Source organism: Stegodyphus dumicola, chromosome 8 (genome assembly GCF_044657685.1).
Source record: "Stegodyphus dumicola isolate Sdum_Otavi_A_Nest chromosome 8, ASM4465768v1".
In the NCBI taxonomy this organism is placed as follows: Eukaryota; Metazoa; Arthropoda; class Arachnida; order Araneae; family Eresidae; genus Stegodyphus; species Stegodyphus dumicola.
Window position 1 is genome coordinate 27115962 of NC_140775.1, and position 27944 is coordinate 27143905.

General features: G+C 34.6%; 1 protein-coding gene across 4 annotated transcripts in view; it reads right to left on the reverse strand.

The window, feature by feature from the left end:
• Positions 1 to 27944, reverse strand: part of LOC118196155 (uncharacterized) — a 411448-nt gene that overhangs the window by 70342 nt on the left and 313162 nt on the right. For all 4 annotated transcript variants that reach the window (XM_085821689.1, XM_085821692.1, XM_085821690.1 and 1 more), the window contains exon 2: positions 18039 to 19266. In XM_085821689.1, coding sequence (XP_085677815.1) covers positions 18039 to 19266 — 1228 coding nt within the window. The remainder of the gene's footprint in view (positions 1 to 18038; positions 19267 to 27944) is intronic.

The window sequence follows — 27944 nt, forward strand, 5'->3', positions numbered from 1 at the left end:
AACCGCAACGCCCTCGTCTCAACGATCTTACCGCTTTCCATAAGGAAAGCGGTTTCACTGCTCTTTCATAACAAAGAGCAGTGAAAATGGGCACTGAGTGCTCATGAAAGAATATTGTGCCTTAAGCACCAGAATAACTTCATCAAAACCTGAACTTGACAGATTTAAAACGCCATAGTTCCCTAATCGATATTTACTTATTTATTCAAAACAATATGGTTTACTTAATCAGTTTCTACATCAGTTTTTCTTTGTTTCTCATTTCGGCTCAGCTCTGTGAAGCAAATACAAAATTAATACCCGAAGCTTAAGCTTCGGGTATTGAAAGCTACCTACAAATGCTAATATTCTTTTCCACAATATTTTTTCTGGGACAAAATTCTCATCAATACTCGATCTTAAGTAAAACGAAGTAGCACCGACTTTCAAATGGTCACAGTATTTGTTGAGAGAATTTTTATAGCTTACGACTATTTCAGATATTACATTTAAATATATTTAATTTTAAATTTAAATTTTAGATATTTACATATAAATTAATGTCACCTTTTCTACGTATTCCCTTTCTACCAAAAACAATTGCAATGTAACTTCAGTAATCAGTATTCTGTTATTTATTTTAGTAGTAGTATTCGAGTAGTTTCGAGAAGCGTAGTTTCTCTTTTCTTAACACGTGCCTTCAGGATGTAACTGGAATCACGTTCGGCTAGCAGTTGGGAGGTTTGGAGTTCGAAACATGCCAGAGTCATCGTAGATTTATCATGTTTTCTGTTCCCAAATAAACCAATGACTCAGTTGGGATAATCTGGTATTTGTCTTTTGCGTGTCATTCAATTTGTTTTTGAAAAAAAAAAAAAAAAAAAAAAAATCTACATTTCATAATATTCATTGAAGAATTAATATTTTAAAACAGCATATCTTTAGAATTTCTGATTGACAACCTCGCACGCTGGAGATGAAAATGTTTTATTCCGTACAGTGTCGCCACTGCTGGCTTTTAAATCGTTCAAGTTTGATAATCAAAAAATTCATTAAAATTTTACAAAATATGAAATAAGTAATAAAAAGTATATAACGTCATTCTATAAATATACTGAATATTTTTAATTAGATAGATCATGAATTAAATGCATTTTTATTATTTAAATTAATCCGATTCAAAAGAAGCAAACAAGTATTCTTAAGAACTGCACCTATCGTTTTCAAGTAGCTTACTTTGTTCATTCACAACAGACAGATTCAATCTGAAAGATAAATATCTTACATTTTACCGAATGACAACAAACTCGAATGAAAATAAAACGATGCATTTCCAGTGATCATAAAAGCATCATTCCAGATCCATTTTGATTCATTCAGATCCATTTTGCATCATTCCAGATGCAAAATCATAGCCCATAGCCCTTTTTCAAAACTCATGCCCCTTTTGAGCTAATAAATTCAAAATTCGAGCTTCGAGGTACACAAATTCGGGTGGAGGTCTATGTTGTTTAAAATATGATGGCTTTATTTGCCGCCGTTTCTTCACAAAGCGAATCGAGGAACATACATACATATTCTTCATTATTTACTATTACAGATAATTAAAATACAGCAATTATAACGAAAGTCTACCATTACAGCAACGAACACCTGTCAGGGTTAAAGGAGCTGCGAAATGAAGATGGGATCAATCACAATAGAGAGATAAAACGAATTCCTTGCCATCTATTAGCAAGGTGCGTTTCACTTTGCGCGGCTTCTTCAACTGTCACATCCTTAAAACTTAATGGCATTCAGCTCGCAGAAGCTTTAATTGAACTTCTTGGGAAAAACATACTCCTTCAAAGCGTGGAAGAATGCATAACAGTAAGCAAATACATTAAAATTTTTCCAGCACCAAGGTCAGCCATTCAGTATGGATTTATCTCATCACAAATGAAGGAGCTGATCTCAAAAGATGTATAATTATTCACTGTTTCTTCTACAAAAACAATTTCGAAGGAAACAGCAGTTTTTTTCTTCTTTCTTTGCATTACAGCTCTGAATACTAATTTGCAAAGTTTTTCAATAAAACCACGTGCGTTTGCTGGTATTTTCTAAAAACTTCCTAAAGATGGAAAAGGTTTCGGAGTTTGGTTCTTATTTTATGTGTCCGGTAACGAAATCCATTTTTATGCAAGCTTTTTTACATAATTTGCTCTACTTAATAGCCACATAGCCACCAACGCCCGATTAAATGCAAAAGTTATGAAATTATGAACATGCAGAATACAGCTAAAACCTATACAGTCGCATATGTACGGTTAGCCAGAAATTCAAGTCTTTTTATAACGATAAGATTATGTGCATTTAATGTTCTATTACAAACGCTGAGCTGTCCAGCCAATATAGTGGTTAGTGACGTAACTGCCAACAGGATGACCACTACTGACCTTAACTTTTTCAAGAAAAATATAACAGTGAAATGTCACCCTGGAAGATGCTATCCGCTATAACAGCCACGCCCTGCGTCCGTAAAGCAGACGGTCCAGGCTGACTGCCGTACCGACGTGCCATTCTTGTACGCGTATAATGTCTTCATAACGACAAGGGGGCACTCAAAAACTCATGGCGCGTCCAAATCCTCTTCAAAAGTTCGGGATAAGCAAAATGGGCTGGAAGACATTAGGGCCGCCTACAGGGTGTTGTTCCTTAAAACTGGGGCGGAAATGTACAGTTAGAGCCGTGGGATTATATGACCCATAGTGAAATTCTGTGATTCGTGTTTCGCCCACTTCTACCTGTACCTGGTGTTGATGTTGGAATGTTTTAACAGACCTTACAGATTGCTATAGATATTATTTAACCAACCTTACCTCGCACACTTTTTTTAATGGCCGGGCGCTTTATTTAATAGACATTAGCCTTGCGCCACAACAAGGGCCGGAAATGGTAGCCATTTCATTATGGAAGCCTGTAATAGGTGCGCCACCTTTGCCTCCTATGAAGGGACGGACAGTTATAAACATGTCTTCTCCGGGATTCGAACTCGGCCCATCGCTGCGGGCATCGGGAGTTTCACATTTTATATAATAGATCATTTCTCACAAGTTTCAGCACCTTTTTACCCAATGGCACCGAAAGTTAACTTTAAATTTTGCGCACCGAAAATTTTGTCTTCCTGCTCCTTGGCCGAATTGCTTGTTTTTGCAAACTCTTAATTTTTATCATAATTTTTTTTAAACTGTATTGTTTTTTCTGTGATAAGGTGGCATAAAGGTTCGTTGTCTAGGGTGAGTTTTCAGAGTGCAATAATTTTCATATCAGTGGTGAAATCCTGTGCTTTTGTTAATGATTCCGGTTGCAGCCACGAGGGTCATTCGAGTGGACAAAGAAGTAAAAGAAGTCTCTTCATCAGGGTCACGAGATGGACACTTTGTATGTATGAGTGAAAGAATCTCCCCCCCCCCCGGAGTTCAGTGCAAGTAAACACAGGAAGATATATATGGTGGTTACCTGAGAAGAAAGGGAAAGCTTTCCAATTTAGAGTTATGGACATGTTGCCCGGCTGAGAACGATCATTCCTTGTGTATGATGCGTTAGAGCATTTTTCCTGTAACAAAATTCTGAAATTACGGGACTAATTGTATCCAAGTCCCATACTGTCAAGAATCGCAACTATTAAGGTTTTCATCTTATTAAAATTCATGTTATTGTTAAAACTTGAGTTAGAAGCTCATTTCAACCCGGTGTCACAACCCAGGTCAACTGTGGTGTAGTGGCGGTTTCGGCCACTACACCACAGTTCGTTTTTAACTGCAACTTTAATTGTTTTTAACTGTATTTGGTGTTTTGGGTTTTTCGGTAGAAATTTTAATGAAGTTGCTTTGAGTTTTTATGTACTTTTGCCTAGCCACGAAGTGAGAACCGAATTAATTAAATGACAAATATAGCGCTAATGAAATTCGAGGAAATGAATTTGAATACCTGCAGCAAAAGATGTGTACAACATAATAAGCTGTACGAGGAAGTCATGTGATATCCATATAAGTTTTTTTGGGGAGGCAGCCTCCTTCTAACCTTTGAAGATCATCTGGCGATACTCGATTAATTCGCACTGAAGTGCTTAAAAGTATCTATAGTATTATATATTTAATTCATTCTTATGCCAATTAAAGCTTGTCAAGAAATCGAAAAAATACAGTAGTCTATTTATAAACCCAACGAAAGACACACAGATTCCGTCACATAATACGTGCTGAACTCGTATAAGGGATTTGTAATAGCAGAGATATTAGAATTTTAGCTGTTATATCCTTGGAATTAAAACAGACATACAATTTAGTGCAGTGTGCGTGAAGAATCGATGGACGTGATTTGGTATGATTTTAGTAAAGAAATGTATCATTGCAATATCTGTATGACATACTCAAGGGTTAGTTTACTACTCGAACGAAAATTTTCAAGTGTGTTCTTATTGGTCAGTCGATTGTCAATGCCTCCTTGAACCAGTAAATGCTCTGCTCAAAGCTCACGTTAAGATTATCATTACCTCAAATTAAAACCATCATTACCTTATATACTTATGTTAGTTACTTTATACCTGTGGATAGATAGACATATGAGAGAAATTAGAATCTAGACTTTTTTAGATACGCAAAACAATTATGTACGTATTTTATACATATAAAATTTTACTACTCTACACATGGAATACGATTTATAAAATCAGTTCCTATTTTGTGCGTTAAAATTTTTGCAGTTACGTGTCATACGGTAATTTGGGGCAAAATTCTTTCAGTGGCATGTTAATTTTAAAATTCATTTCAGGCGAAGACCCAAAAGGATGTTACTTTCTTTAAACATTTTCACTGACCGAAATATTTTAATCGACCGAGCTATTATTCACTACTGACGGCATATAACGACGAGAGAAGAAGCTCAGCATAATCCTTCTTCGTTATTGATCTCAATGGCAAACATGTTAACGAAAGCGCTGTCATCACTACATCATCGGCATTGAGCTTCAAGCAATTTTAATCGATCATACGAATTAAAGCTACCGCGTACTTACTTTTAAATCAGACGCCGCACATGGCTTGAAAAAATGACGACTGTCGCATTCATGCCATCATAAAAAAAAAATAATAATAAATAAATAAATAAATAAATAAAACTTCTGAAACATTATTGCGGTAGAAATTCTATTTCGAAAACAAATTTAATGCATATTTTTTGCTCAATTACTTTTGCCATTTTGAAAAATCGACGAAAAAAATTCTTTGCTCATTAAAAAATTTTTTTTTTTTCAAACGATAAAATGAAATGTGCTACAGATTGGTATCAGTCATTAAAGGAAATGCCAACGATCAACTTCTAAAAAATCTTTGCCAGCAATTTCTTATTCTAGCGCATTGGAAATAAATCACTCCCGATATTTTTTTTATCAATGATACGTCTAGCAAGAAAATATTACTTTAATTCGAAACAATATATAATTTTATAAATTAGCGATAACTACTTTTAAAAACTGAATAGCAAAGGCCTTTTACACACATTTCCCCCCCTTTCATGAGAGAATTTAATAAATAATAAATTGTTGTTAAAGAAATATTCTTATTTCTATGAAGAATTTGGCAACAAAAATAACAGTTGCAGATGATGTATTGAATTTACTGACGTCTATTCAGGACGAAGAAAAATTCATTACCGACTTTATACGGACGAGCTCAACAAATATCAAATTCTAAACTACGTACGAAAAAAACAGACTAGAACTCTTTAAAGCAGCCCATTCACCCGCATCTCCAAATCAGATAATTTCACCACTTGCAATGGAACATTACTAATAAGGCGGCACTTAAGGATTTCAACAGCTCTAGTTTCTACAACACTCGCTTTGACGTGCTGACAAAATTAATTAATATATCACAGGCGAACCCGATTGCACAAGGGTTAATTGTAAGTATTTTTAAGCTAATAGCTCTACTACAACTTAAAAAGTTATATGTACATACAAAAAATAAGAGCGAGTTAAGTTACAAACAGAATTAGGACAATGAAAATACTTCTTCATTATATTAATTCCTACCAATACGTAAATATTAAATTTGTCGATCCCCCCCAAATCTCAAGAGACGATGATGTATATAAATGCATAGTTTTTTTTATTATTATTTTTCTGAATTAATACGGAAATCTGTATCACTTTGTAACATATGACTTTTTTTTTAAATTTCCTTCTTTTAATTTTCTTTTAATTTTAATTTAATTCGAGATCAAAATTTTTCGAATTTAACTCCTATGAATTCGCTTGTTAACTGCTAAAGAAAAATTTATAGTTCCCATACATATATTAGCTGAGGTATACACAAAATAAAATACAAAATTTAATTTACAATGCCATTTTCTATGTTTATAGGATTACTGTAATGCTGATGTTAATACAGTCATTTGTTAGGAGAAAACAAGAAATTCTCTTAGTAAAACTTGCTCTCTTTTTCATAATTTCCTTGATACGCTTAAAACCTATTGTAAACTATCACTGCAAAACTTTAATGCTGATGCTAATACAGTCATTTGCTAGGAGAAAATAAGAAATTCTCTTAGCAAAACTTGCTCCCTTTTCCGTAATTTCCTTGATATGCATAAAACGTGTTGTAAACTTTCACTGCAAACTTTAATTCTGATGCTAATACAGTCATTTGTTAGGACGAAAGAAGAAATTCTCTTCATAAAACTTGCTCTCTTTTTCATAATTTCCTTGATACGCTTAAAATGTGTTGTAAACTTTCACTGCAAACTTTAATGTTGATGCTAATAGTCATTTGTTCGCTCTCTTTTTAGTAATTTCCTTGATACGCACAAAAGGTGTAAACTTTCACTGCAGAGAGGAATTCCTGTTCCTTTTATTTGACCAACTTGGGAGGTCCGAAGGCTTTACAACTCACTCTCTTTTTCACGTATTGTAAACCAGAAACAAACTCTTCTTCCCTTTATTTGACCAACTTGAGAATTTCGAAAGCTTTACAACTCACTTTTCACAATTCTCTAGAGACCTATAAAACGTACTGATTACAAAGAATTGCTGTCCTCTTTATTGACAACTTGGGAGGTCCGAAGTTTCGAGACCTAATGTTCAAAATAATTACCTAATGAGAATGTAGATATTAGATATACGAAGGCAATACACAAATGGAAAATTACGTGCAAGCTAGATTTGGTATCTCCAAACTAGAAAACGCCCAAAATTAAAGCAAAATTTTTGGCTTTCATAACAGCTGAATTTATTTTTAAATAGATGGTAGTGAGAATCAAAGAAAGAATACAAAAATTTAATAAAGTTATGAATTTTTGAAACTATTTTACGTACTTATATAATTTTTATGTTTAATGTCAATGTCTAATAAGCTATTTATTTACAATAAAATTTAAATACAGAACATAATTTTAAAATGCATGAAACATATTCTCCATGAATTAAATAATATATTATGAAAAAGGATAAAGTGCATTAAAAAATTAAATATACCATTAAATCTTATGAAGCCTAAAACGAGGATTAAATTGATTGCCTAGGTGGAAGCCTTTCTAAGGGAACTGACTCGTACCCACGTTACATACAGATTTAAATGTTACAGTATGTCACAAAACCTAATATTTTTAATACCCACTAATTGTCAATTCTATATTATTCCGATCCTTGCGAATAATAGGGAGGATTGGTTACCATCATAATTATGATCTTGCCCCTTTCTTTCATAAATTAAGTAAACACACAAAAACGTTAATAATAAAAAGGTTAAAAAAAAGTTTTGTAAAGCCGTCTTAGTAAAAAAACTGAACACTGACATGATGAACTGAGGAAAGACTAGGAAGGAAGGAAGAAAGAAAGAAAAGAAAAACATTCTCAACACTTAATGCTGCATCCGGGAATTCTAAACGTATACTGCTATGCTGCGTTTAAATTTCTTGTAATTTTGCTGCTGATTTATATATATGGCGTAAGTGCGAAGAAAATGATGTTTAATAATAAAGCTTAAAAGAACCCCACCCCCGCCAAAAAAAAAGTAAACAAACCCTTTTGGCCGACAGTCTTTTAAATTTTTGTAATAATTTTCAAAGTAAAATAAAAATTTGTAGAGACATGAGGTATTTTTTGGAAACAGGAAAGACGAAAAACTAACAACGCCTTCGGCAGGACTCGAACCTCGGACCTCTGGAATACGCGCACAGTGTGCAGACCACCACAGCATGAAGTCATGCTAGGAAGGCGGGGAAAATACCTTATACACTCTCCTTTTTAAAAGGCGACTGGGGTTTTTAGGGGATCCAATCGCCAAATCCTGGCTGTGGAGAATCATCATCCACCACCCTTTTAGTTCGGGCGCCACTGTAGAGACATTAGTTATTTTGGAATCAGGGAAGATGAAAAATATGCAACCACCTTCGCCGGGAATCGAACCACGGACCTCTGGAATACGAGCCCAGCGTGCAGACCCCCACACCACGAAGGCATGCTAGGAAGGTGGGAGAAATACATGCATGTGGCATGAAGGCGCGCTAGGAAGGCGGGAAAAGTCCATTAATTTATTAAGCTTAGTATTAAAAATTTGCTCGTCCGCAGTATTTTGTTTAAGTAAGAAAAGCGGTAGCTATTTGGTAGTTTCTGAAATCTTGTAATAAAAATATCTTCATCTTCTGAAATAGTATTTAGCACGGTATTTATGAATTTCATTGAAAGAAATTAAAGTAGTTGCTTCGCAATGCAGAACAGGATATATACCATTAAATTTACGAAGAACGATTTTTTTTATTTATAAGTTTTTTGAAAATAATTAGCACATTTTATGTATGCCTCTTTCAAAATATGTTTAAACTCGTTTTTTAATCGATTAACCTTTCCAGGTCCTTTAATTCTGAATAATTTGTGTATCCTCTGTACCAATAAAAATTAACTACTGTTATTAATCTATAGCAGGGGTTCTCAACCGGTGGTACGCAAGAGAAAAAATGGTGGTACGCAAAGAAGCAAAGTATTTTTAAATATCAAATTCAAAAATTAAAACCCCATCATCCTGATCGGGTTTTTTTCTCTAACACTCATAAATTTATGCGATTTGAGCTTTGTTGAAAAGTGGTGCTGGTAGTAGAACTTAGTAGTGGTGATACTAAAGCTTTTCAATTTTTGTTTAGATGGTACGCCTTAGTCAAAAGGTTGAGAACCGCTGATCTATAGGATTACTCATTCATACGATGATACGGTACATATGATTTCGAACGCGGTATAACAACGATTAAGGCCCGTCCACACGAGGACGCTCCCGACGTAGTTGACGTAACTTTTTTGACGCCGGCGTAAATTCGCAGGACGCAGAAGACGTAAAACTGAGTACGCTCCTGTTCAGCTTTTTCGCCCGCGACGCGCGCGTATAGCCAATAGCCGACCGAGTTCTTATCACGTGTCATAATCAGAAAACCTTCTTGCTTACCCGTTTCAATATGGCGTCAAAGCCACACAGGGATGAGTTTTTGCTTAGAAATATAACTGTATACTGCAATAAAATAATCAGCATTGTTCACGCCATCTTCAAATTTCTCAAACCGTACATATTAGTATACATTTAAAATTCTCATTTAAAGGGGAAAACTGTATACTTATAAAGCAATGATCCAACCAGTATATCCATATGCTTCACCTATTTATAACACCGTAAGTAATAGGAACCTAAATAAATTACAGTTTCTACGAAATCAAAGTTTCTGCCTTACAAAATTCTCCTTAATTATTATAAATATTGGCTATATCGTGTGTAATAAAAAGCTCTATAAATATCCCAATATTAAATACACCAAAAACTAACTTCAGCAGCAATATAATAACTTCTAAAATAAAGCAGTTGACTGTGAAAGAGTATTCAATAAAATACAATTACGAAATTTTGGAGGAAAGTTACAACTTGTGTCATACAGCAATCATTTATTGAAGTTTAATTAAATTACCTTTGCAGCGACTTCTACTTGTTACATTATTTTTCACAAACGCTGCTATCACAGATAGCTGAGTGGTCAGCGCGCTGCTTTGGTTGCGGAGGAATGGAAAAGTGCCAAGTTCGAACCTCACCTGTAGACGGTATAATTCAGTTAGCTTTTCTCATTTTGAAACGTGTTTCTTATATTTAATCCTGAATCATTATGTTCTTATTTACCTATTATTATTGTTTTCATTTCTTATTTTATTCATTATTATTATTGTTTTTAATTTAGTTTAAAAATGCGCAGTGCAATTAGAAATCCTTATGTAAAAATATATCTGCATCTCTTTATCATATATCATCTATAAATTCTCTCTTTATTTTTATTTTATTGCATATTTTATCATGCACATAATTTCTCATAAACTGTCCAAAGTTTGAACCTCATTCTAAATTAAAAAATAAATAAAAACAAAAGACCAAGGAAGAGCGAATTAAAAAAATATGAAGTTGGTTTTATTATATGGTGGATGGTGTATATAAAGAGAATTAAGTAATTTAATTCTCTTTATATACTGTATTCCAAACCAATTTTATAAATCCTAATTTTCATACGATATAGAATCTGCAAGTCTGTCAAACTGGTCGATACTCATGCCTGAAGGAATTAAAAAACAAGTATTATACCCCCCCCCAAAATTAAGTCAATTCCTACTTAGGTCCACAAAGAAAAGTTTAAAAATACAAAAATAAATAAATAAATAAAAATGTAAACAGAATTTTTTTAATTAAAAATTTAAAAAATTTTAATATGTGAAAAAGCTGTATTAACATCAAGTGTCATTCAGTACAAGTTTAAAAAATTGTATCTGAACTTGAGTGGATGAATAAAAAGCATTTTATGTACTGAAAATTTGAACACGATATAGGGAGAGTGTGAGCTAACAGTAGGAATTTAATAATTCCAGATAATTCGCAAACAAGGCAATAAAATTATTCGCAAACTTTCGCAAACAAGGTAGTAAAAAAAAAAAAAAAACCCACTCTTTGAACAGGTCGCTCTAAATAAATCTTTCGGACCCATTCTTGCCATTTTTTGCGGTTTTGCCTCTGCTTAATAATTGTACATAATAGTAAAGTTTCAGCTATAAAAAAATCATCTGATTCGGACAACTTGCCCCAAACATACAGAAGAACAGCGAAGTAATAAGATACGGCTATGTTGACGCTATATTACAGCGTCACGTGATTTTTGCCCAAAATAATTCTATTGGTTAAACGCACTCTTCGCAAGCGTACTCGTTTGGACGCTTTTACGCTGGTAACGTAAAAGCGCGTTCGTCAGCTACGTTTCGAGCGTACTCGTGTGGACGGGCCTTTTACACGTCACTGCAGTTTCCGGAAATCCGAAATTTCCAGATTACAATCACCGCTACATTTATTACAACTACAAATCCAAACTATAAAGTTTCTTCAAAATTTTAGTTCTTTTAAAATTTTCAGGCTTAATATCTTTAAGTGTCCCATGAGGAGAAAAGTTTAGAGAGTATTCTACAAAGAGAATTCTTATGTACTAACGTGCGGATCAAACTCCGAGGAACCTAATCTAGTAGTAAACAAAAGAATCTGCACAACTAATTCTGTTTTCTCCTTCCTTTCAATCTCATCCTTTTCTCTTCCCTACCCCCCCCCAAAAAAAACCCATCTATTAAGCATTTTTTTAACGGTCACTCTTGCTCTTGAACTTTCACACCAGGGGCTACATCTCCGAATGAGATAGAAGGAAGCAACATTTTTATGTTTTCGCCGAATGCGAAAGGAATCGCCTCAGAACTTGCTGCGAATTTAACAGCAGTTCAACGGCACGGAAGGTAGGGACGATAGACAAGAAAGACAGACAGGCTTTCCTTCCCTGCCGCCTTTTTATCAAACGGCCGGTGGAGACAGTCTGATAAAACAGGCGCAGGGCAGTCCAACTTGAAAGGTACTCATTCAAAAGTCCGACCTTCTTTGAAAAGGTCGCTAACCTGGCTTAATATGATGAGGGAGGAGAAAGAGTGAAATTGAATGATGAATGAGGTGTGCTTGCTTCTCTTCGGAAATTTGAATATAATGGTGGGAAATTTTTAAAGTGCCTCCGTGTAGGGCATGTGACTAACACGCTTTCGGTTTTATTTTACTTCCTTTACTCAAACCCCTTCCCCAAAAAAAGAGATTTAGTTGAACCCGTGCTTTGTCTTTAAATTAAAATAAATCTTATATTAATGCCTCTCAAAAACAAACCCCCTCCCCCCCCCCAAAAAAAATCGAAGGCGTGTAGGGAAAATCCTGGTACATTTCAGATTCGCTTTTGTCGGTTTGATATCAGTTTTCATGTAATGTCAATTGTTTCTTTTTCCGGTTTTTGATCTCAAATTTACATGGAGAACGAAACACATTTTCGGAGCATATTAATCAACTTTTATGAAGCTTTAATTCATTTTCCCCTGATGAGTTTTGAATTGGAGCTTCAATAAAGGAAGATTAATTTTTCTATTTTTATTACCTTGTATATACTTTTCCTTTTGCATTTTTAGTTTTCGAGTTTATACTATGATGACCTTTTTTTTTTTTTTTTTTTTTTTTTAAATTTCTATTATTATTTTTATCAAGATTTTATGTTTAACCCCTTTACAAAAATGCAATTATTAATACTGTTGAGGACTTGACTTGCTTTAACGCCAATTTACTTTTAACATTAGACGCTTTAAGTTTATCTTAATTCAATCCTGCAGCTACAGCGCAGGACGGGTTTAATTTCCCCCCCCCCTCTTCCTAAGTTTCTTTATGTATTTATGTCACACACATACATACGTATATATACTATAAAAATAATAAAATAAAAGGTTTTCATAAGATAAACTATTATTTAAAATTCACGTAATAATAAATGAACTAAAAGAAAAAATAATTTATAAAGTAATTTATAAAGTAATTGGAACAAGAGATTAATCATTATTATTTTTTTTTTTTACAAAATTCATGGGCAATTTTATATTATGAATAATGAAAGCATGGGGCTTGCATGACAAATTTATAAAGATAATTGCTTATACTTCGAACAATGCAGTTCCATTAATAGATTTCGTTATTTGGACGCTCACGTAGTTCCATCTGATAATTCTTACGATAGTCCTCAAGCGCAACACCACATAAAATTCTCCTTTTTTTCAAACACATCATGAAAATTCCATTCCTTTAAAATAAAAATACTGTTTTAGCAATAAGTATATACGTCTTCTGCCTGAAGCTTAGGGTAGTCATTTTGTCAGACTTGCCGTAATGCCCTGGCAAACCTAACAGGGTGAGGGATTTCTTATAATTTCTCCAGCTACACAAAAGTTGTGAAGTAGCGCTTGTTAAAACCAAAGAAAACTGATCATTACGCCACCCACTAGTATTTTCTCACGCCTTTCTGCATCATGCCTTCGCGGTGTAAAGGTAGCAAGCTCGGTGCGTATTTGAGAGGTCCAGGTTCGAGTCCCGGCGAGGGAATAGTACATTTTTCACATATCCTGCTTCAAAATAACCTAATGACTCTACAGGATGACTGAAGCCGCTACTCTTCGGGACAGCATGGTCTATCACTTTTTGGCATTAAGAACCGGGCTCGCGTAATTTTTGCCCTAAGAGTCATGACTACCAGAGTATAATATTAACCCTAGGGGAGGGGATTGGATCTATCAAAAATTTTTTTTAAAAATTTAATATTTAGGATAGTAACTTCTGAACTTCAGACTCCATTAAAATTTAAATGGCATATCTACTGTAAAGTACCCGCATTTCTACTCCAAAATGCAAATCAGAATGAAAATTCTATACCACATAGACTCGGCTAAGGTGTTTCAAGTTAGGTCTTCCACATTTCCATCCTCCTACTATTGAATGACCAAGATGGTGAGCATAACGTCTGTGTAATGTTTGCGACAAGAAGTAACTCACAGAAGAATATTGCTAGATATTTATCTTTAATATGATAATCAATTATGTGAGTAAAAAGACCGCATTACAAAGGCACACAGCGCTTATATTCAACAAGGGATTTCTTGTGAACGAAAAACAAAATCTATGATATAAAAGCAGGTCATAATTACATAAACGAATTTGTTTCGTAAGTGTATATTTCTGTAATAACTGGTATATTAAAATACATAAAATGCAGTGAACATAAACAGAACAAATATCTTTTTGAAAAAGAGCAATTTTAAAAAATTTACTCAATATCATAAATTGGCCAGTTTTGTTCATTCCCACGTTCCCTTTATTTAATATTGCATTCATTGTGATAGAGTGTAATATTTAAAAACCCAAACAAAACACCTTGAAAGTTATTTGGAAATTACGCTTGAAATAAAAAATTTCTAATTATCCCCTTAAACGGCAAACCATTATGAATTTTAACTTTCTGATATTGAAAACCGGACGGATCAAGATAATAAAAACAATAAAAGCATTCAAATCTCTTAAGCTGGTGTCTCCGTAAATTACCGTAATGCAATCCGCAAAGACGGAAGTGGCATTGGCTGGGGAAAAAAACAGTGGTAACAAAGGGTTTCTTGAGTCACGCGCACATCACGTATGAATTAACCGCAACTACCACAAAGTCGATAGTCGACAAGCGCAGTATTACAAGAATGTCGTATACACTTCGACACGCGTAAAAACGCAAGTTCATCCACGCGTAAATGCTACGCATACTGGATATATTGCGGTTAACTCACCACATATTGTGGTTAATTCTCAAATAAAAAAAAAAATTATAATATCAGAAAATTTAAGTTTCATTAGATATTGTAATTTCCGTGCTTGCAATAAATATATTCTAAACCATGAAATAAAGCTTGCAGATAACCTGGATTAGCAAGGTAGAGCGAAGAGAAAGATCTTTTCACAAAGAAATATATAAACAAACAAAAAGAATAAGTACCTGATGTACCGTATCTCTATAGCAGCAATCAAATTATACATTTCTTTCAACGTCGCTATTCCATTCTCGTTTCAGAAGCTAGGCTCAGCTTTCAGAACCTGTTCCAAACTGCAACTACAGGTGACTGAGCTAAATTAAAACTTCTGGCAGTAGTAAATTGCACACTTCTAGGAAGGTAAGACAAATTCGAATCAAACAGCAGGGAAAGGTTGGCAAGTGATAAAAGTTGTTGTTCGACCGTTTCCCGAATTCCTAAAACCAGAAAAATAGAAACGAGACGCTATCCATTACTCAGGCATCCACCTGTTTTGAACATTCTAATTTTTCCAGAGCAAGCTACCTGGTCACTCAACATAACGGTGGAGATAATCAAAGGAAACTGGATGGCTCTTAAGAATATGCAGTAACCACCGGTAGATAACTACTGCCTGGCGCTTTTATAGCCCAAAACCGACAGACCTTGCGTCTGTATTTTGTGCGGACTATGTATAATTTTAGATTGATCGCATGGGTTCGTCCCAAAAAGGCAGACGGCCCGCAGATTACCCACTCCCAGAATGGGATGGTAATGAGAAAACATAAAAAATGCGGGACTCTTTTTGTAACCCCGTAAATACTTTACGAGTACACTTTAGACCCTTTAACAAGGATCAGCTACAGGATAAGACTGTTGTCAGCAGCCGCGATAGTTTCAGGTCCAATAGTGAATATGAAAATAGTTGTCCGGCCGTTTATAGGCCTGTAGAAAATTTCCAGACTTAACATCTGGGTTTACATCAAAGGATTTAACATGTTCTGCGTTTACTCAGGGCCGGCACAACCCATGCTACCGTACCTGGCAGCAGAATTTAGGAAATGTACAGACTGCGTCGGGAAGGTCGTGGATTCAGACGACATCCCAGTTGAAAGTTACCAGGAACCTTACAGAGAGCACCTCTGCAGGTGCTTCGGAAGTCGAGATACCACAGGAATTTTCCCAAAATATACGCGATTCATTTATTCACGACAAGTGCCTATTACTCTTCAGAGTGCTGCAACTTTGACATCTTGTAAATAATGAAATGGGTTTTGTTTTCTTATGCGCTACTCTTTCATTTCTCGTCCTCTTTGCACATACTAAACACACGAAAATAGTGTTCTTGCACTGTTGTATGATTCCGGTTAATTTCTGAGCAACCTAGAAACTTGTGCAATCAATCTTTAGCTTATCCACCCTGATATTTTCGAGAAGTTTAGAGATGTTAGAGCAATACCTACTAACCACTCGAAAAATTTCTGTTTCATGTAATAATAACAAACTACTCTTTTATAAAAGCATTAATTATCCAATATTTAGTTACAGACCATTATATTTACAAATATTAGTTAGGCTCAGTATTTAGGCATTTGCTTCTAATCCTGTACTTATCAGATGGCAATATTTTAGAAAATCGCTCTCACTCAACTCATCTGTGTTGTACGAAAGAAAAAAATTCATACAGACCTAATGATAAAAATTCCATCTTATCTCAAAGATTTATTGTCTATTCTTTGCACAGTTAAGTTAATTTAAAAAGTACAGAATGATAACTAAAAAATACCAGTACCAAACTATGATTTCAATTTACATTAAACAGCCGTACACATTTCACAATACTGAAGTATCTCGGCTGCCGCCTAGATCCCTACAGAAAATTTTTAAACGGAAAGGAGACAATGTGATGTAAGAATTATTAAGCTATAATTTTCTCAAAAACATGAAGCATTACTTAGGTTTTTTCCAATATTTTTTTATTAACAGGATAATCACCTATGAAGTAAACGTAAATGAATCGTACGCGGTTATTACTTCTTCATTAAGAGAATATCCACCAAACATTCGAGAGTCCAGGAAATATACATAGTACATTTTGCTAGGTCGAAGATACAACCAATCAATGCAGAGTTTCTATAAATAGATACTTTCGGACTAAATCCAATCAACCCAACATAACTGTTTCGTAACTATTACAAATAAAATTACTTCTTAAGAATAAAACAAAGCTGAAATGTTTTCAGTACACTCTAAGGTAAATAAACGAAATTCATGTGAAAATATTTCAACTAAAAATAAAAAATAAAATTATTTTCCCAGGCTAAAAGCATTCTTCTTATCTTCTTGTTCTCTCGCCCTTACTGTCAACAAGATAAAAATCTTGAATATACCCAATGCATCAACTCTTATCTTTCTTTATCCAGAGCCTGGGGACGTTTCATATTTATAATGCGTAGAGGTAATATAATAAGTCTCATGGGTCCAATACATCACATTTTTATCTTTAAGCTTGATATGATCTATAAACACAGTAAATGCACTATTACATGCAGATTAAAGTAAATTCTCATGAATGCTACAGTTCTTGCCGACCTGAATTAATATTTGCTATCTTTTATACAGTAAATATATAAACAACGCAGTTATTTAAAAGTCTAAGCACGTTTACTAGCCGGGGTGACACTGCAGAAAACCAAAACACTCTTACATTGTAATGTCTAATTAGTCATTCAATTTTCTGCAAGGATACATTCTTATTCCACTAACACCAGAGAAAGAGACAGGATGGTGAACTGTGGGATGGGGCTCCACATTTTTGACAAAGGTTCACCAAACGACAGGTAATGTTATAAGAAACACTGATGGTGGTCGGCCAAGGAAAACAGCGGTGACTGATGATTGATATACTTGTAAAAAACACAAAAAACAGCATGCTAAAATAATATTTTACTAGCACTTTCTTTTTCTGCCCACACTGACAGTTTTGTTTTTTCGCTCGTTTAATTCAGACAACAATGAAGTACCGGACAAGAAGTCTTCAACAACCGAGATTTCTCAAACGAAGGAAGAGAAAGAAAATAAAAACTGACAGAATTTTTTTTTTAAATTCCATTAATTCTTTTTTTAATATTTCTATTTTTAAAGTTTTGACTTTTGAAACGAAATATTCTTCCGTAAACGAAATTTTCAACCGTGGGATAATTACATGGTTAACAAAATTCTTCCTAGTTACACAAAACAAAATCTCTTAAAAAATTAGCATTAATTCAAAACTTTGCTCACGATTATGCTTCAACAGATTCATACAAATCAAAAATCTTACATATGGCAGAAATGAACTCACCTTGCATCCAACCCAAAGACAAACATAACTCTTGCTGTCATCTGGTTGACTCTGGACATGGCACTGACGAATATGATCAACGAGATCTGTGGCAGTGGTATTAGCGTCCGCAGTCCGATTGCAGTTGAGCCACTTACAGGCACCATCCTCGCCTGAAGCGACGCTACTGCTGTTCTGTGAGTCAACTGCACTGCCCTGGCTGCAGTTCGACGATGTACAGTCAATATTTAGTTCATTACAAAGGGGCCCCTGATTTGCAGCATCGCTGTAAGAGGACTGTCGACTGTTGCTTTCTTCAACATACAAACTCTGGTTATCGAAATTCGATCGGATGAGGACCACTTTGGGATTCAGATGTGTCGTTTGTACAAAAAGTTGGTCACTATTGATTGATTCGCTGTGGGGATGATGGTGGTCCTCGTCTACCGAGGAAGGTGAAACCCGCGTTGTTAAGTTTAACCCGTTGCTGTTTTTGATGCACTCGGCTTTGGTGAAAGAATTTAAAGGCAGTTGTTGTCCACAAAAAGTGTCCGACTCAAGGTCGTCGCGACAAGCCTGCTCGTCGAAGAAAGAGGAAAGAATGTCGGTGGAGTTACTTTCTTTGCCGAGTTCCTCAGAGTTCAGTAATTGTGAAGGAAACTGAGAAGAGTTGACCATTGTATGATTACTATGGTGGAGAAGTCGGAAGTCTTCCGCCCTTGTTTGATTGCTATTTAAACAGTTTTTTGTTGACAACAGGAACTGGAAGCTGTCGGTTTGGGACGACAGTTTAGGACTTTTTGGAATGGCAGGCTTGTCGCAGTCAGTGAGCGGAAGGCAGTAGTGACGGAACGCACTGTCCAGCCCATGGACCCCTTCCTCTGGCGAGTTTGTAATGTATTCTTTGCTGCAATGGTTCTCTTCCGATTCGTAGCTGTTGTCGGTCCGAGGACTGAGGTCCAACAGAGAGTCCGAGCGGTCATCCTCTTCCTCCTCTTCGCACCGTCCAAACTGAATGGGGGAAATGGACCCCTCCGGGGAGGTGGGATTGACCAGGGACTTTGCTGGACTGGGTCCGAGGCCGCTGTCCTCGCTGTCCGCTCTCAGGCACTCATAGGGGCAGTGTTGGATAGGCACAGGAGGCATGGGCTGTGGAGTGACTGGCCGCGACGGAGAACTTGGCTCACTGGCAATGTCGCTGGCCGCACAGCTCGATTGACAAGACTCTCCTCCACTAATGGTCACCACGCTGTAACAAAGAAACAAGCTTTAGCAAAAAGGAAATCATCATTCACAAAAACAAAATTATAATTTAAATTGCTACGAATACCAATTTATGAATGAAATTACCAATAGACTTTATTGTCATTCATAAACTGCCGCAATGAAAAAATCTTGTCTTACTTCATTACTGTGGACAATGGCTACTGTTAATTTAGGCACGAATCCACACAAAACTATTATCCCGCACTTTCATTTAATATTAACCAGTAAAATTTGACTACTTAGCGATACAGATTAGACATACAAACTTACATAATGAGGTATTTAAGATAAAAGATTTCTACAATTTCTGATTCAAAACTTCATTCCAAGCGAATTTATGAAACAGAAATGTGAAGAATCTTCGAAAAGCTCAAGGACGAGCTTTAAATATACAGCATTTTACTTTGAAACATAATTCTGATTCAAAACAGTAACAACGATAACTGAAATACGCTCGTTTTGTATTTGTTTAGGTTACTCTGTACAGAACTCATGTTTTGAAACTGAAAGTAACATGCATACTATTGTTGAATTAATGGTTCACCAATTATTCCTTTAAAAGAGTAAAATAATAATGTCTGGATGAAGCGACGCCTGCCCTTCATCCAAATTTCATTATTTTATTCCATTGTTTGCAAAAATATTAAGTTGATACGATTCTTCCTGTGTTTAGAAGAACAATTAAAAACTTCTGAATGTAAAAAGCTTATAGCTATTCTATAGTTATTTTATTCTAATATTAAATATTTTAGGAAGTCATATAAAAACATGGACATACGTCAAATAATGAACGATTCAATTAGAATCTATCATAAAAAGTGAAAAATCGATATAAAAAAGCATACGTTCTCAATCGATTAGAGAGTAGTTAAACTTCAGACTAATTTTCACTTATTTTGTCTTCAAAGAGCTTTGTTTTGAAGTCAATTTGGCTATTGATGGCATTAAAAAAGCTAAACAAATACAAGCATAAACAGACAAATAAAAGAAAGTAAGCAAACTGAAAAGCGTACAAAATAAAATAATCAATGTGATTTACAAAAACAGATTCTATAATTATAGCAAAAAAGTTTTTCATATCACTAAGTGAAAAATTCAGTTTTTCACTGAAAAGCTCAATTAATTACACAATAACGTTGTAAATTTTAGAAAAAAAAGTTAAAGATATACTTTTCCTAATGGCTTCCTCTTTTAACACAACAGGCGCGTTCTCTATCCATACTATGCTGCGAAATAATCCTGTAATTATTCGATGTCAAGGACCATAGCATTAAGGAAATTTTTCCCGACTCAAACGTCTCTTTTTTCCAGACGTTGGCCAGACACACAGGCAAATCAGTGCGGCAGCAGTGCGTGACATTAAGGTAGAATTTAAAGTGCTAATTTAAAATCGTGAGAAAATGCAAGTAAACACGTTTTCAACTGCGTTCGAAATTCAAAAACTGACGTTTTTATCAAAGAATATACATAATTCGTCGCATCGCATGGTTAAGCCGTAAGAAACTTAATACGTGCTAAATCTAAGCTTCACCTATACCTGGATTGCCATTTGAAACTGAACTTCGTGTTTATTAATTTATATTGAAATGCTTTGTTGGTTTCAGGCAAGACAAAAAACACAAAAACTGTTATGCATATTTAAAATCTGTTAAATTAATTTTGATGAATAAAATTTTAGAAATTAAATAAAAATGAACACTAAAGTAAAAGTCAATAAATTTAATTGTATTCAATAAGTACATTCAGTGACATCAAAACGTCTTATCATTTAGCTTTTAGCAAACGAACTTTCTCAGTAATATACAAATTGATAAATATTTAGCAAGTAAACTTTAACACAATACTACATTCCAAATTACAAGTCAACCCTAACAAATATGGTAATAAATAACTTAATCCCAGCGCAATTTTTCGCAAATATCAGATTTCCCCCCCCCCCATGAATTTCGGATTATTTCTTATAATTGTTGTCTTGTTTTCCGTTAGAATTTTCGCAAAAATATATCCAACGTAATCTTATACATCGACTCGCAACCATTATAGTGGTTAGTGACCACTATAATGATACTATAATTATACTGCCACGAAGGGTCCGAATTCGAGACCAGAAGAAAGCATGGATGTTTGTAAATGTATAGTGTCTGTGCAGCACGGGGGCACTCAAAATATGCGGCGAATAGAAAGTCCTCCCGAGAAGTTAATGGTAAAAGAAGAGACTGGAGACCCCCGCACCTTCCCATGGTGCACTCTCTCTGAATTGGGGGAGAAAGTGAGCAAAGTCGTAGAGAAGGTGGGAGACCTTCGGACCTACCCGACCGTGCTCTCCATCAAAAATTGGGGAATCGGTAGAATAAAAAGGAATCGGTAGTATCTTTATATATTTTAGATAACTCCTTGGTTCATTGACTGGAAAAGGCTTGTTACGTTAGGCGGTAGAAATATAAAGCAATCTAATTTCCAATTTAAAATTCGACCTTCAAAAGTAGTGTTATTTTGATAATACTGTTAATTTAATACCGTCAATCAACTAATTTTTTATTAGGTCAACAGGGCTGCGCCCTGATCATACGCCAGTTTAAGAGCCAGTCAGAAGAGAAGTTGCTACAATTTCTTTTATGTTTTAACTTATATCTCTACTTGATGTACTTTGCAACAGTCTATCCCATGTGACTTAAAATATATCTAATTAATAATTTTTACATGTGTAAGCACCACTATTAATAACAGACATTTTTAACACCATATGATACCATCTTCGGCTAAAAATAAAACGCTTGCCAAAGCCCTAAAAAGAGTTTCTGTATATCATATTACTCATCTCCACATTGTTTGGGCAAATTACAAAAAATAATTTACAGAAAAATGAATTTTTAAACGTACCAAAGTTTTTAGACTGTTACGTAACGTTGCGATTCCTTGCATTATTATCCACGCAACATGACAAACGCGACCATTGCGCTTATATAAGACCTTTATAACGCGGCGTCACAAATAGCCAGTTTTCCAAGCATTGTCAATTGGGAGAAGAATAAGTCTAAGTTATCTTTTAGATTTAATCAATTGATAATTACTTCACGAAGTAAGCAATTTAAAAATATTAAACGCACTTCTCACAATTTGAATCTTTAAATAAAATAACTAATTTTAATTTTGAATAAAATAACTAATTATTAAAATTTAAAATAAAACATATGATACAGTTCATAGAATAATTTGTATTATATTTTGCCCTGATTTGTTTTCTTTCTTTATTTATTTATTCAATAATTACATTTCAAATGTTATACATTACGAAATATATAATAAGTAACCAAAATATAGTATGTACCTCATACAAAACATTCCATATAGCACGTACAATAATAGAGTCGTAAGTAAAGACTTGAAGCTCCGGGCAACACATGACAATGAGGTCTCCTTTTTATTGTTTCTCACTTACTCCTCAAGTTATGAATGAGCATTTTCTTCAGTAGCTTTAATGGAATGAAAGATTTTTCGATAAATGAATCGTTCATTAAGCTATTATTAGTTATTTTTTATTCCTGTTTAGTCTCGTTAAGTTAATAAATATCCGAAGATATCTGACGTCATACACAGCGTAATGCGAAACATAAGCAATAAAATCAAATACAATTATTACAAGTAAATTATTCAGTATATTTCATTTTTGCATTTGGGTTATAAAATTTTTTGTTTTTTAACGCTTCAGGATGCAAATTCACGAACTATTTTATCAAGTCAGATTATTCTCAATTAAGAGCAAAACTAAAGTGGTGAGCCTTTCCTATCCCATACTTCTTCGTACATAATTTTTTATTAATTTCAGTTTTAAGAATGATCCCTGTATTTATCAAGAAAACTTCGTGATAATAAACTATGATTCATTACAAACAATTCTGAGAATCCTTTAACGATACTATTTTTTCTAGCTAAGACAAATAAATACTCGGCTTTAAAAGTGAAACTGTTAGCGAATATATCGAAATACAGAAATATCATTACTGAAGTTTATTTTTCGATTTTTTAAAATCAAATTTCATGTTGCACTACATGATTCCCTTGTATGGCCTATTAGAATATACACATTTTTTCCTGAACTTTATTTAAACTTATTTTCTCGAATTATTTTAATTTAACTAACGAATTCCTCAGAGCAAGTTGAAAGTAACATAAAAAAACTGCAAATTTTAAAATCAAATTTCCCCGCCAAAATTTTTGTCGTGCGGGAGTTAAACTTCTTATAATTTTATTTTTTCATAACGAGGTTAAAACTTTCCAAAATAATTTTTTAAAACCTTGAAATTGACAAAACATGAATATTTTCGTTATTTAAATACATCTGTAACAAAGTATTACACTACGACCAACGATTGCCGAGGATATATATATAAGATAAAAATGTGTAAATCAGCTTTATGATTTAATTTAATAATGCGCGCTTAATTCCTCATTTTTAATCGGGTATATTTCCTTTAAAAAATTAATAAAATTTCTGGACTGAGCCATTTTATGATTAACAAGAGCTTGCGTAACGCTGACGACGTTGTTATTTCGGAACCTAAACTTATGAGAACTGAATTTTTTCTAAATTAAAAAAATGTTTCTCTTGTTAAGCTTCCAAATTGGATAAATGCGAATTTCGCTTGTATCTCTGTTGCTGCTTGGATGCCATTTCATTTCGCTGTGCTCTCTTCCTATTTCAAAAGTATTCAAAAATGTAAATGTTTTGAAAATAGGCACGATTACACTACCAAGTGAATTGTGGCCACAAATGTGAATTTAAATAAAAATTGAATTTAATCTACCTCGACTTCCAATTTTCATATTCATTATGTATTAGCATTCCACGCAATCAAAATTCTTATTCTTCAATATGCTATCTACGTGCTTCGCCAAACAACATTGCTATGTTTTTTTCTCTTTTTTTTATCACACGTGGTTACTACTGATTGCAGTAAAAAAGAATGGTGCACAACTAGTTACTATAGCAGTCCCATATAGAAAATTTCAACGTTCTATGGCTAAGCGTTTTTGAGTTATATGACATACACACGTACAGATGTCCCAAAAAAATTCATTCTGAATCCTATTTACAATCTGTTTTGAAATAAAGAGTCTTTTAGTGTGACCGTATGTACAGATGTCATTCAAAAAAATCGTCCAAGAGGATTCGAGAACGGTCAAAATGAATATTTTCGTTGAAATATGATACCCGAAATTTTTTCCGATTGCAATATTTCCTTTACTTAGTACAAGGAAATAAAAATTACTAAATTTGTTTCTTCTCGCTGAGGGCACCCCTGAGCTCGTGGTTCAGAGGCACTGCCCCGGTCTTCGCAGTGGTAGTTACGTAAATGTACAATATAAAAGTTTAAATTATCTTCACATTCCAATTGCAATAAACCACAACTTTGCTTTCTACTTTTTGAGGAAAAGTGGACTTACGGATTACCACTGTCTTTGAACAACATGCTGAATTATGACAATTACAATGAATAAGTATACATAAGTCGTATTACACATCTACTTTTAAAGCAAACGTGATACTCAATAACAATGAAAGTGTGATGAAATGTGGTTAAACTCTGAGTAATATCAGGTTAACCACGTTCCCAGAAGAGTCGTATTTTAACACAAGGAAAATAAACGAAGGTTTCATAAACACTGAATGTTTTAAACCTGATATAAATAACTAAAAATATGCGTTTATTCTACAGATGTTTAAATCGTTATATCTATGATAACAAAGAAAATTTTACCTGATTTTGCAAAACATATCCAAAGAAATCTTGTTCTTATAATTTAAACAGTTACGCATCAGCCATTATTATGAATTAATGATTTCAAAAGCACAACATGAGCACGCATTTCTTCCTCCATACCAGTGGCAATCGACGATAGAAACAGCAACGTTAAAACAATTTCAAAATCTGAGAACAAGTTCAAACGTAAACAACTGAATCTTTGACCATACGAGTTCGTTTTTCAGCCATTTTCCTGAAAAAGAAAAACTGGAAGACAGGTTTGCATTGCGACATGCTGCCTTGTCTCGACTAAATATCGCAGCAGTAAAGATCTCGCAAATGTTTTCAAAATTCTTTTTCTTTTACTCCAGCAGCAGCAAATGTAATGTCGAAATTCCTCCCCCCCCACGACAGAGAAAAGACTTATTATACATTACATTTTACTTATTATACATTACCGTTTGTCATTATGCGTCCACATAATCTTTAAATTATTATACATTCTTAATCAATGCAATAAACACAACTATTGAGAAAATATGCACACTATTAGCAGGGTCAACAATAGGCTGTTTGCCGTAATCTTTGCAGCTCCTAAATTCTAATACCCGCGCACCGCCTTCAGCGGATCTGACGTATTTTAATATTTTCTGGTTATACATCCTTTTACACTCAAATATGAAACACAGAAACAAACAATGCAGTTTTTAAAATTGATTGATTTCTCGTTTTTACTTCTATACATGAATATGACTTTCAAAATGACTCTGAGGCCCATCGCTGAACGAAAAGTAAATTCGTTAAACACTGGGTTCGCATTTCGGCGAAAAGGCTGGCTGCATGGGAATTTTCGTCGTTTTCCTTATGTCCCAGTCACATATGTTTCCGCTACGCGAGACTGGAAGTCGAAAGGGACAATTCTCAGAACCCGCACATTTCCAGGAAACCCAAGTAGCTAGATTACCATTTTCACTTACTACAAAAACTTGAACGCCAAACAGTAATTGATTATCGCTCAGATTGGGATCACGTGATCCTTCGGAAGCAGAACTTTCGTCTGATTGGTTGATGTCTACCGGAGACACAGCTGCAGCCGAAAGATTTTCGAAGAGGTTTCAAAAAATCCCGCGTAGCCGGTACATCGTTTCCGTAGCTCCTTCGCTTCCAGCGGAGCTGTTATTTCTAGGAATCCTTCCATTTGAACAAGTGCTACCAGAATCTCGTTTCTCAGAAAAGTCCCGTTTAGCAGGGACCGTCGCTAGATGTGACAATGCGAACGTAAATGCAAGCCAGTTCCTCTTGAAACATCCTCCAGAAGGCATCCTTTCATTTAGGAATCTCGTAATATAAACGATCCAAAATTATTTTGACAAGGTTGGAAAAAGAGCCCATACATTCCTAGCGCCACTAATTTAGTGAAAATTACAATATTTGTTTTTAACATGCTGTTCTTAGTATTACATAAATGTATAATGAGAATACGAGTCAGTTTTCCTTAGAAAGTTGAAAGTATTCTCAACAATGTACTAATAACCCAAAATTATTAGGTATAGACTAAATTCTAAAATTAACATTACACAGGAGATTGGTATTGGATTTTATAACGATAACTCATAACGGAGCTATCTATCAAGAAGAGGGTGCCTTCAAGGAGGACTTTCGAAGGTAAGCTGGTCTTGACATGCATGCCCATGCAACCAGTTCAACAGGTTTGCATCCGATTTAGTCCACTCACCTGTTTATAGGCTAAAACGGTATCACATCTACTGTCTACCCTCAAGAGAGCACACTAAAACGTTTCTAGAGTTTCCCTTTTAAGGTTCTTGATTGGTTGTCTTACGAGAAAGTTCTTTGGAGCAAACCTACTGGCGACAGAGCTCTAAATGAAACATTTTCATCTCAATTGCAAAATGTCCCGCGTACTTAGCCAAGACATCGGTTCCAGTGTCGGTTTTGGCTGGAAACCCTTCAGCGGTAAAAGAAAGAAACGTTGGTTTCTCGAAAACGTGTTTCCTAGCCTTCCACGTCTTTAAAAAACAGGACTGTTCTTCTGCATCAAAACGGAATATCGACAATCTCCGTTTGGCTGGAAACCCAAACCCTTTAGCGGTAAGAGGAGACGCTGGTTTCTGGAACACGTTTTTCCTAGCCTTACACGTTATTATTAATCACCACATACAAACTGCCTTCATTCAATGTTTAAAAAACAGGGTCGTTCTGTATCAAAACGAACTATCGGCAATGTCAAGAAACAGAAAGGGACTTTGTGTAACTTCCGAAAGAACGCCATGTTCTCGTATTTCAAAAATCTACCGAAACAAAGTGATCTTTCTGGAAACACGTATTTCTCGAAAGATCAATTTTAGATATTCATGGTTTGGCGAGGTGCCGATATATATTAATGCCACCTACCAACACTGATACCTGAATTTATATAGGTCCTCATATTTGTCGCAGTTATAACGCTATTAATTTTAAAGACCATGATTAATGGACTGGGTTACATTTGTAATTGTTCACAATCTGCCATTGAAAAAAAAATTTTAAAGGCCATTAAACACTCTACGGTGAAATCAATCACATAACCTAGCGTGTTATAAAATACGATATTTCTGAGTTTTCCGGATAGGAGTTTTATTACACTATATATATATATATATATATGCAACTCAAAGAAATGCATTCACGAAATGGATTTTTTAGTTTTATGCATTCATAAAACTAAATGCTTCAGCTAATTTTTAAAATGAAACCTCAAATAAATTGAACACTACGATTAAAGTTTAAAATTGTAGCAATACGAAATGACATTTTTTACGTTACAGATTCTTCAGTTATTAGTATCCAAAATCAGGAAATATAGATATAAATTTGAAGACTTCGGAAATAAAAAGCATGTATTTTGAACAATCAAGCC